General features: G+C 41.1%; 1 protein-coding gene across 2 annotated transcripts in view; it reads left to right on the top strand.

Moving 5' to 3' along the window:
- Positions 1 to 2,860: 2,860 nt before the first annotated feature.
- The window catches only part of LOC146822206 (uncharacterized), a 70,908-nt gene continuing 62,241 nt past the window's right edge, over positions 2,861 to 11,527 (top strand). Inside the window, exon 1 of one of the 2 annotated variants that reach the window (XM_085613337.1) lies at positions 2,861 to 3,005. In XM_085613337.1, coding sequence (XP_085469463.1) covers positions 2,915 to 3,005 — 91 coding nt within the window. In that variant the 5' untranslated portion in view covers positions 2,861 to 2,914. The remainder of the gene's footprint in view (positions 3,006 to 11,527) is intronic. The other variant, XM_085613336.1, reaches the window with a different exon arrangement.

Raw genomic sequence — 11,527 nt, 5'->3', positions numbered from 1 at the left:
CAAACAGATTAAGGGAAACAGGCCCCGGTATCGCAAATCGAGGCAGCTCCTTCGTGTTGGTGACTTATGAGCTTTCAGTGTTGAGTTTGTAACAAACAATTTTCCGGGAATCTTATCAGGAGGCAGCTTTAGGGATTTGCGTTTGCTTTCGTGTCACTGGGCATACGGAAAAAAACCTTACAATTCACAGCGCTCTACCCTTTGAAACAAAATACAGTGTGCCCGTCAGAATGCTGTAATTAAAGTAATGCGCGCCATTCTGCTCTTCACACGGCCCCTTGTACCGGTCACTATGCAGTAATCTTGGTAGACTGCACACACAATATACCCACGTTTTGCATGCCACATGTTTGTTTTGTGTATCAGTCAGAATGCAGTCACTGCGAAAGGGATGTTTCCTAGTAGTAAGCGCTGCTGACTTTAAACCGGGACAACATCCTGGCTTCTGTTCAAAGTCACGTGATTCTGTACCACATTGGAACTAACGTTCCAGTTTTAAAATTTGCTCTACAACGTGTGATTTTGGGCACATACTTTAAATTTTTAAGATGCACTAAAAACACATGTGCTTGGGACTGGAGCAGAAGCTGTTATGTTGATTATAAGGTGCTAGTGCTAAGCACCCGAAAATATTGGCTTATATTTACCAGTGCGCTCTTCCTATATGTAAAATACCACTACATAATATGAATGCCTAGAATCTGGATTCAATCCTGGTTTTCCATAAACATACTGAAACGCTTTTATAAAATAAATGTAGTTCCATGTACTTTAGTGCCTTTGTGGCATCCATACAATCAATTGTAAATTTTAAAACCCTTTTACGTGCGTGTGCTAATGTTTCACACTACAGCATACTTTAAAGCTCCTTTTTCCCTCCAAAACAAATGCTAATAATGTTGAATTTATTCACACATCTATACGAACCAGCGTAAAAACAACGTTTTTGTTTTAAAAACAAAGTTCGAATTGTATTGCCACAAAAAAATGTATTTTTTCTTTGATAATACCAATTTAGTTTTTGGGTAGCTGCAAACATAATGGGATAACATGTCCTCTTGTACCAGTCACTATGCAGTAATCTTGGTGGACTGCACACGCGATATACCCTCGTTTTGTATGCCATATGTTCATTTTGTAATAACATCAGCATTACTCTCACAAATAGGTATCAATAAACAGCACCGCAGCATCACTCAGCAACACCTCAACATCACTAAACACCACCTCAGCATCACTCTGTAACACATCGGCACCAGCGGAGCAGAAAATAAACACCACCACAGCACCACATAAGCACCAACACAGCACAACATCATCATTGCACCACAGCAGCACCAAAACAGCAAAAGCACACCGCCACCTCAGCTCCAGTGCGCCAACACCTCAACATCAACACAGCACCATCTCAGCATCAGCGCAGTTCAACGCAGCATCAATGCACCAAGAACAAAGCAGCCAAAATTCAAAAGCAAATCAGGACCAACACAACACCACTTCAGCAACAGTGTTGCACCACCTCAGCATCAGCGCTGCTCACATCAGCATCACTACAACACCACCAGTGATGCCCCACATCAGCACAAGCACAGCCATACCACAGCAGCAATTCAGCACCAAAAAAGCACAACTTCAACATAATTGATGCACTACATCAGCATAAACTAAAACAACATCAACACAAACCCAGCTCAACATTACAAAGCAACAGAGCTGCACAGCATCCACACTGCTCTACAACATAGTTTAAAACAAAGGCCAAACCAAAACATCTGGCTATTCACTTATAAGGTCCCAAAGGCGAGACCTATTGGCTATGCGAATGCCACGAGTTGGTGTAAATCCCAGGGTGGGAAGAAGAAGGCATCGTCCCCAAATGTGCCGGGGGTGTAAATGACGAGATTTGTCCAAGGGAAAAAATACTTTCATGGAAGATAAAAAAGAAATAAAAAATGTGCATTTGCACAAAGGGAATTCATTTCCTTGTTGCGGAGTTATCTGCCATGGAGAGCTGCGTACAGTGGACATGGAGTGAAAATATGAAAAGTGATTTGCCAAGAAATCCGTATGGAAATCTGTGCCAGAAACGACTGTGTTTGCAGATTCTAATCGAAGTTCGCAAATTCCAAAAAGTAGTAAAACTACCCTCGGATGAAGATAAAAAATCTGAGTGTAGTTTTAATATTTGTTTTGGGAAGTAGCCCCCAAACATTTCTTATGAAATTCGATTTATGTTTGTTTTTGTGAGACATTTTCACTTTGATAAAAATTATCTTTTCATGTTATTACAATAATGAAACATGGCAAAAATTGTTTTTTAAAAATGGCCAAGTGTTTATTCCATGGGAGTGCCCATTGTAATGCTGAATTAATTTTCACAGAACTTCGAGTCCCAGTTTCATTGGATGCTGTTGAAAGTAAATAATTCTCATCAAGCTATAGGTAACCTTTGTTTTTCTTGACCGATTTTGCCTGGGGTTCTTAAAGCAGTTGCAGGGGTCGCAAAGGGCAAGTCTATGCTGTAAGGTTGGAGGTGGCTGGTGCAGTACCCCGGTGCTGCCCTCATCATTATTTAAAAAGCTCTGACTGCCCCAAAAAGGCTCTCCTACACAGAGGTACTGGACTGTGATGAAAGACTATTTTCAGCAACACATAGATCTTCTCATCAGTAACTTTAAATGTTAATTCTGCAATGACTCATTTGTTTCACAATCAAATCCCTTCAGGAAGTTCCAGGGTTACTCCCTGGGAGTGTCTATAATGCTGAAGGTTGTGCAAGGAATAGTTGTAAAACATCCTTGGCTGGCGTCCCGTCTTAATTTGACAGCATCGTCCCTCCCTCCTTCTCTTCCTGTGTCATCCTATAAATCCCAGTCACAGGTGAAGCCGGGATTCAGATATTGCTGTAGATCCAATGATGAAGACTCCAGGTGCCATCTTCCTCCTCGTCGCCCTTCTTGGGTCCTACGAGGCGCATCCAGATGGGGGAAAGGACTCTTCTGGAGGTGAGTAAACAGGGATCAGGCCTTCAGCCTCTGACTTCACAATTCATCTGAGTGATCTAGATTGTGCCTCTTTCTGGAGGGCTGCCGGGGTCTGCTTTGCGCCACTGTGGTGTTTCCTGGGAGCGCGTGCCGCTGGATACTATTGTGGCTGGATTACTTTACCGTGTGCTGCTGGGAACTAGAGTGTAGAGGAACATGGTTGGACATGATATTCTGTACACGGTTATTGCCAGCTGTGACACATCTGTGCTGTGCTGCATGCATGGTGCTCCCACTAACATGTAGTAGTGGAAATTGTGCATGTGAAACTAATGGCACAATCAAAATATTAGGCACACAGAAGCTGGACAAAGGTCAGTCTTGTCTGTCCTCTTAGACAAGTACAAACACTGATCAAGCCCATGTCCCATGTTTAGACTCTGAGTTTGACACCGTAGTTATTGTTGGATGTCCATTCACTGTCTCCTCTGATGCACTGCTAGGTGAGGAGGAAGGAGCTATCTTTGACAGTCCCCCTGTAGTTATTGCTGCATGTCCATTCACTGTCTCCTCTGGTGCACTGCTAGGTACAGAGGAAGGTGCTATCTCTGAGTGTGACCCTGTAATTATTGTTGTATGTCCATTCACTGTCTCCTCTGATGCACTGCTAGGTTTGGGAGAAGGGGCTACCTCTGAGTGTGACCTTGTAGTTATTGATACATGTCCATTCACTGTCTCCTCTGACACACTGTAAGTGTGGAGGAAGGTGCTATCTCTGAGTGTGACCCTGTAGTTATTGTTCCTTGCTCACTCACTGTCTCCTCTGATGCAATGCTTGGTGTGGAGGAAGGTTCCATCTCTGAGTGGGACCCTGTAGTTATTGTTCCATGCCCATTCACTGTCTCCTCTGACGCACTGCAGGTGTGGAGGAAGGTTCTATCTCTCGGTGTGACCCTGTAGTTGTTCCTGCATGCCTATTTACAGTCTCCTCTGACGCACTGCTAGGTGTGGAGGAAGGTGGCATCTTTGAGTTTGGTACTGTAGTTATTGGTCAATGCTTACTCACTGTCTTCTCAGACACACTGCTAGGCGTGAAGGAAGGTTCTGCAGCATTCAAAATTGCTCACATCTGAGGTCTGATACCTCTGTGAGAAGCTGAGGCAGCATATACAGATCATAGGAGTCTTTCTCCTGTCCTTGGCAGGTTGGAAACCCCTGAATTATAAAGAAAACATCTTGTGTTGGTGCAGAGTTGGAAAGTGAGAGAAAGAAGGAAACTTCTAATAGGAAAATGTAGGTGATATATACCTTGTGGTGGTCAAACTGAAGCTAGTCCAAGGGTCCTCATAGGGGATGAAAGGGAATATTTGCAAAAACCCAGCAACTAATGTGAAAAGTGAAAGAATGTTACTGAGGAAGGAATTGAGGACCCAGCATACATTGCAACATGATTTCAGAATCTGAAAAAAATAAATTGCACTTGACATGAGGTATTAAAATGAAAAAGTTCCCAATATTTTTGTCATTTGATAGTGTGTAAATTGGGTACAAAGTATCCGCGAGGAAGCCAAACCTGAGGGAATCTAGTGTGATTTCCTAAAAGAATCAAATGGACCCTAAACCCCAGTTCTGAGAGTAGTTCCGTCCAAAACTCACATGTTGTATTAGATAGGTGATGATATACCTGCACCGGAAACAACCATGTGCTTCTAAAATTGCTCACGACAATTACATGTGCAATGTCTGGTAAGTTGGACGTCACCATTATAAAGCATAATGATAAAGAGTGGGGATCCCTCTTGTCCCCCCCAGTCAAAAGAATGTTTTTCATGGACCTAATTCCAAGTACCCGTAAAAGAAGGATCTTTGTACCTCTATGTAAGAAGCATTGGAAAAGCCAACAGAGATCTGATTTTGGCAGATTGTCTGATGGTTTATTATTTATTATTGTAAGCATTTGGGACAAAAGCAAAATGAAAACACATGATAATAAGCAGTGCCAATAAAAAGAAAATAAATAACCATTGCCTATATTTTTATACATATTTTTTTTTTAAGTTTAAGTTTATTGAGACCAGCAAGAGAATACAATGTACAATGAAAATCCGATCAGAAAACATAAATAATTATGATATGAACAATAAAGGATATTAAGCATATTGGTTACAATAAACACGGTAACCTAGAAAAGAAAAAGGAGAAAGAGGAAGAAAGGGGGGGGGGGGGGGAAGGAATATGAATATCATTGGAAAGAGTTCAGAGCAATCAATGACAACAAAAGAGGTAAAATGAAGCACTACATTGCATGTACTTTAAAACTCTAAAACGAATATAGTGATATAATGGGAGGAGTACAGTATGCAAAAACAATAATAAATTATTCAAACAAAAGACAACGAAACTAAATCAGGGCGGTTTGCGGACATCATCTGATGTTCTCACAGTGGCAGTAATTGAAATATTCGAAGGGGGGGAAGCAGATAAATATGTAGTGAGAGGGAGCCATAACAAATCCCTTTTAATTGCTAGTGATATAGGGGTAACATAATTAGTGTCAAGTCTGTGATGAAAACAGATGGCGTTCCACCAGGCTCTGTAAGTGACTTTATCCGCATGTTTCCAATTCAAGGTGATTAGATGGAAGGCTATAGCAATTAACAAATCAATTAACTGAAAATGTGACGAAGGTTGAAGCCATGAGGGGGATAAAGAACCGAGAAAAATATTTGAGAGGGAAAAAGGAACTTTAGTGTTAAATATTTTGTTAATTTGAGACCAAACTAAAAGCCAAAATTTAGCAATGTTAGGACAATCAAATAGCATGTGTTTTAAGTCAGCCTTTAAACATGAGCAGGACCAGCAGTGTGATGAAGTGGTGGAAGAGAAGGAAGCTAATTGTGCGGATGAATATAATGCACGCTGAAATACAAAATAAAGAGTCTGAGTGGTATTGGCCGCCCGTGAAGTTTTATGAATCTTTAACCACAACTTATCCCACAAAGAGACAGACCAGGATTGTAATAAGTCCTTTTCCCATGCCAGCTCAGCCCTTGTTTTGCACCGCGGCGAAAGAGATAAAAGACCTTTGTAAAGGGAAGATGCAGAAGGGGAAGCGTTTAACAATGGAAACAATGTAGAGCAAGTTGTAGGGAGATTTGGAGAAGGTGGGAGTAATGAAAGATATTGGTGAAGAGAGGGAAGCAGGTGGTCTTATTGCTTCTTACAGGAATTAGGAAGGGCAAAGTTAGATTTGAGGACTGAGAAGGATAAAGGTGTATTACCCATCAAGAGTTGAGAAATCCACTTCAAACCCTTGGAGTGCCATGCCTTCCAATAGAAAGCACGATTTTTAATACGTAGTAATTTATTATGCCAAATAGGTTGTTGAGAAAGTGAGTTAAGCGAGGGGTAGGAAGCTGATAGGAGAGGAGTTAAGAGCTTTCGTGTGTACGAAATAACAGGATGACGCAAAGAAGAAGTATGTGCAGAGAAAGCAAGGGATTCCATAAAGGCGAAGGGGGAAGTGAAAAACTTCTCGATGCTAAGCCAAATTGGAGGATAGGTAGGAGGGTCCAAGGAAAGCCATGAAGAGGCTTGTTTTAGGGAAAATGCATGGTGATAAGATTTAAAGTCAGGAAACTTAAGCCCACCATTTGATTTATCTTTTTTGAGAGTAGATAAGGCTATCCGAGGGGGCTTACCTTTCCAGAGGAATTTTAATAAAGTGCGATCTAATCTCTTAAAGTAATAATCTGGGATATGTACAGGAATCATTGAGAGAGAATATAAAATAACGGGAGCAAGCATCATCTTAATAGAGTCTAATCTACCCCACCAAGAGAGAAAAAGAGGGTGCCACTTAGTAATAGAATCATTTAGCTTCTTAGCAATGTAATCAAAATTGTGTTTAAGAGTTTCGGAAATAGACGGGGAGAACCATAATCCTAAATATTTTAATTTAGAGGATTGCCAGGAAAAACCAGTATGGACAAAATAGTGTTTAAGACACAAAACATTGAGGGGTAAGACTTCACATTTATCACGATTTAGGCGGTATCCTGAAAGTTTTGAAAACGCATCTACTTGGGAAAGGAAAGGAGGAAGAGAAGTATCGGGATTGGAGCAGTATAAAAGAATATCATCTGCTAAAACAGACATTTTGACTTGGCGGGAGCCTAAATGGAATCCTGTAATTAGGGAATCCTGTCTAATTTTGGTGAGGAAAGGCTCTAACGCCACTACAAATAGAAGAGGGGATAGGGGGCAACCCTGCCGTACACCTCTTGAAAGAGAAAAATAATCGGAAACCTTACCATTAGCAAAAATAGATGCCTTGGGACCAGAATACAAGAGAGAAATCAAGGAAATTAACTTAGAGGGAAACCCTATCCACTGAAGAGCATGGAACATAAAGTCCCAACCAATCCTATCAAAAGCCTTCTCGGCGTCTAAGGCTATGGCAGCAAGCGGGTAATCTAAGGAAGAGGCCTTGCTAAGAATGTTAAAAAAGACTCTAGAATTATCAGAGGATAAACGACCTTTTACAAAGCCAGATTGCTCCGAACCAAGAAGCTCAGGTAAGATTGGGTCAATACGTAAGGCAAGAATTTTAGCAAAAATTTTATAATCCGTATTCACTAAAGATATCGGGCGATAATTTTTACAGAAAGAGGGATCCTTGCCTTCTTTGGGAATTAGGCAAATCATAGCATCCTGAAAGGTACCTTGAGATGCTCCGTTTGTGATAAAAGAAGTAAATAAAAGAAGAAGAAGTTGTGGAAGAAGGAGTTTCGAAAAGTGTTCATAAAATTCAATGGTAAATCCGTCAGGGCCAGGGGTTTTCCCTCGCCTTAAAACCGATACGGCATGAGAAATTTCTGTCAATGTGATATCTAGCTGTAGTGAATCAAAATCAATATGTTGCGAGGGGGGAGAAGAGATGGATTGGAAGTAGGAGGAAAGATCAGATTGAAGAGGTTGGGCCTCAGGAGTATAAAGAGTTTTATAAAAGGAGACAAACTCATTTAAGATATCTTCATCTTTGAGAAGAACGTCACCATTGGAATCCTTCAAAGACTCTATCCTAGTTCTATCCCGACGAGATTTTAGATAATTAGCCAATACTTTCCCCATTTTATTCTGACCTCCATAGTAACGAGCACTACTCTTTAGAAGATAAGAAGAAGCCGCTTCCGTGGATGCTTTGTTGAAGGTGATTTTAGCAGTGATAAGATCTTTCAAAGAAGCTTCAGAGTACGAGTGGTAATAGGCGTATTCTAATTTTTTAATTTTGGCAAGCAATTGAGCCGAATGTTTCTCAAAAGCTTTTTTCTTCCGAGAAACAAAGTTAATAATAAAGCCTCTGGCAGCTGCCTTAAAAGAATCCCAAATCATAGCAGGAGAGGAATCATGAGTTGTGTTTATGGTGAAGAATTCCGAAGCAAAAGAACTGAACTGGCTGGAAAAATTAGGATCTACGAGCAATGAATTATTAAAACGCCAACGTCCAGCAAATGGGGTATAAGGAAGAAGATCAAAATCAACAGAAACCGGGGCATGGTCTGAAATTAAAATGGACCCTATTTCTGATTGAAGTACGTGTTGCGTTAAAGGTTTACTTAAAAAGAGGTAGTCAATACGAGATTGTGATTTGTGTGGGGGGAGAAAAAGCTATATTCTCGAAGATCAGGGTGACACAGTCTCCAGATGTCAACTAAAGATTTTTGACGAATGGTGGAAGTATATTGTGAGTGCATTTTGTTGTTTACAAATCTGACTGGAGAATTCCTATCTAAAATGGGATCACAAACTTGATTACAGTCACCCCCAAAAACAATATAATCGTCTTCAAGGGAGAGCAACTTATCAGAAATATGTAACCAAAAAACATTGTCAACTGAAACTGGAGCATAAACGTTAAAGAAAACCAATGGTATTTTGTCAATAAGTAATTTAACAATTAACCAACGACCTTCAGAATCAGTCTCTTGAGAAATCAACGATACATTAAACTTTTTATGAGTAAGAATAAGAACACCATTTTTCTTACCTAAAGCTGGAGAAGAAAACACATTGCCTACCCAACATCTTTTTAATTTAGATGCTTCAGCCTCAGAAAGGTGGGATTCCTGAAGAAAAGCAACATCAGTTTTTAATTGGCTAAGTGGGATAAAACTCGTTGTCTTTTAATGGGATTGTTCAATCCTTTAACATTCCATGTGATAATTCTGAACTTGACTGGATGAGATTGAAGTCAAAAACCATGAACATACAATGCGATAAATAGAGTTGAGATTGAGAAGAGTAAAGAAATGAGAACTCAGGGGTGTACAAAGAAGAAGATAAGAGAGGAAAAGATTGAAAACAATAATATTAAGAAATTCAATAAGGGAGAAGAAACATAAGCAAGGAGTATGAATTTGCGAATGATCAAAGAAAGGAAGAAGAGGATAGAATGAGGGAGGCGTAAGTGGGAAGAAAAGAAAGGGAAAAAAGAAAAAGAAAAAGAGGAGAAAAGGAACAATGGCAGAAAACAGCAAAAAAGGCATAAAAAGAGAATATGAACAGGAGACATACTTACATGAAGAAGATCCAAGAGAACAAGGGGGGAGGGGGGAAGCCACACGAGACAGGCAGCCCATCCAGGCTGACCAGACGGAGGACGAGGGGGAGAACGCCAATAATATAGGATATCTACGGATGCGAGAGAGAACAAAAAACAAAAACATAAAAACTATTTAGCACAATAAGTGATGAAAAATAGGAGAGTTAAAACAGAACAAAACGATTAGGTACCAACTTAAATTAAGAAGACCATCCAAGCTAGGAAAGAACACCAAAGAATACATGAAGAACGATAATGAAGAGAAGCAGTGAATGAAAGAACCATAAGAAAAATCATCAGAACATCAAGTAACATTTGAAGACAATGGTCCCGAAGCTTCCATGGTCTCCGTCCTGTGAAAGTTTATGAAACTCTGTAACTGCTGCGGGTCTTCATAGGATGTCTTGTTATTGAACGTGACCTTAAAGAGGCAGGGGTGAAAAAGACTATAACGCGCTCCCATGGCACGAAGAGTAGGTCTCATATCAAGAAAGGCCTTACGTCTGTTGGCTGTGGACTTGGCATAATCTTGAGCGAAAAACAAAGTGGCACCGGACCAGGTGACTCGTTGAGAGGATTTAGCCGCTGACAAAACCTTTAACAAATCCGTGTACTCCAAAAAGTACAAAATGACACCTCTCGGCCTCTGTGAAGAAGATGCATTCGATGGGAGACGTCCTAACCTATGGGCTCGTTGAATGTTGAGAGCAGTGCCTTCCGGCATATGGAGAATCTTGGGTAGAAAAGTTTTAAAGAAGGTAGGAGGATCCGACCCCTCCGATCCCTCCACCAGACCATAGATACGCAGATTGTTCCGCCTATTACGATTTTCAAGATCCTCGACTTGGCGTTGGAGGGCAGACACTTGAGATTGAAGGTGAGATACATTGGTGTTAGTGTCTGTAAAGGAAGACATATGACTTTCAACTGCAGTAATTCGTGAGTCAAGTTGAGCCCAAGTGTCAGTGAGAACTTGTAGTTTATTATTTGTTTCCTCCATAAAGGGACGAAGGGCCCTAATTTCTTCCAGTAGAGTCTCCATGGAAACAGGCGAAGTCGATTTAGGAGGAGAAGGCGGGTTATGCTTTAAACGCTTGGTGACAGACTTCACAGCAGGCACTGGTGAGGGAGAGGGATCCATATTCTCCGTGGGGTCTTGTGATAATAACAAAGAATCCTCTAGTTTGGAGAAGGCAGTAAAAACTCTTGAATTTTTGATGAGGGTATGCTTAGGCGTAGGGTGTTTAGCAAGAGAGCCTTTCGTTCTCCCCATAGGAGGCAAGTCCAACAGTCTAAGTGAGAGGGGCAGAGACGCGGTCCAGAAGTAGAGTAGCACTAGTTAAATGGTTAACATCACTGTCAGATCCAGCAAGTATCAGCAAACCTCATTGAAGCGCGTGCTCAAACGGAATTGAAGAAATAGTCACTGAAATGACGTATCCGAAAAAATGAGGCAGTTCCATAAAACTATTTCAATATCTGAAACGAAAATACTCGTCAAGAATAACCATGAGGTGCATGCATAAAATGGCGGCTGATTCGGTGGAGAAAACGCTGCACAAACTACGCACCTTCCGTATTTTCCAGGGAAGCATCATTGAGTTTATCAAAAGTTGGTGAAAAAATGAAGAAAAAGCCAGAGATAATCAGCAATAATAACCAAGGGGGGCAAAAAACCACTTTTGCAGCATGTTTCTTCAAGCCAATAGCTTACATTCTCCTCAGACGAAAAAACAAAATGGCGGCCGTTCCGAAAACGGGACCGCCGAGGGAATTAAAGAGGATTAAATGCAGCTTACTGACATAGCGACTGCAAATTTCGGCGCTCCGGATGTTCAGACAGCCTGTCCTCACTTTGTGGCATCCTCGCACTCGCAGTTACGCGAGAAAAAAAATCGGCGTTGTCCTCCCGACCCCGGGAGCGTCAGGGAAAAGCCGC

This window comes from Triturus cristatus, chromosome 6, assembly GCF_964204655.1.
Source record: "Triturus cristatus chromosome 6, aTriCri1.1, whole genome shotgun sequence".
Classification (NCBI taxonomy): Eukaryota; Metazoa; Chordata; class Amphibia; order Caudata; family Salamandridae; genus Triturus; species Triturus cristatus.
Note: the sequence above shows the minus strand (reverse complement) of the source record. Positions and strands in the feature narration are given on the sequence as shown.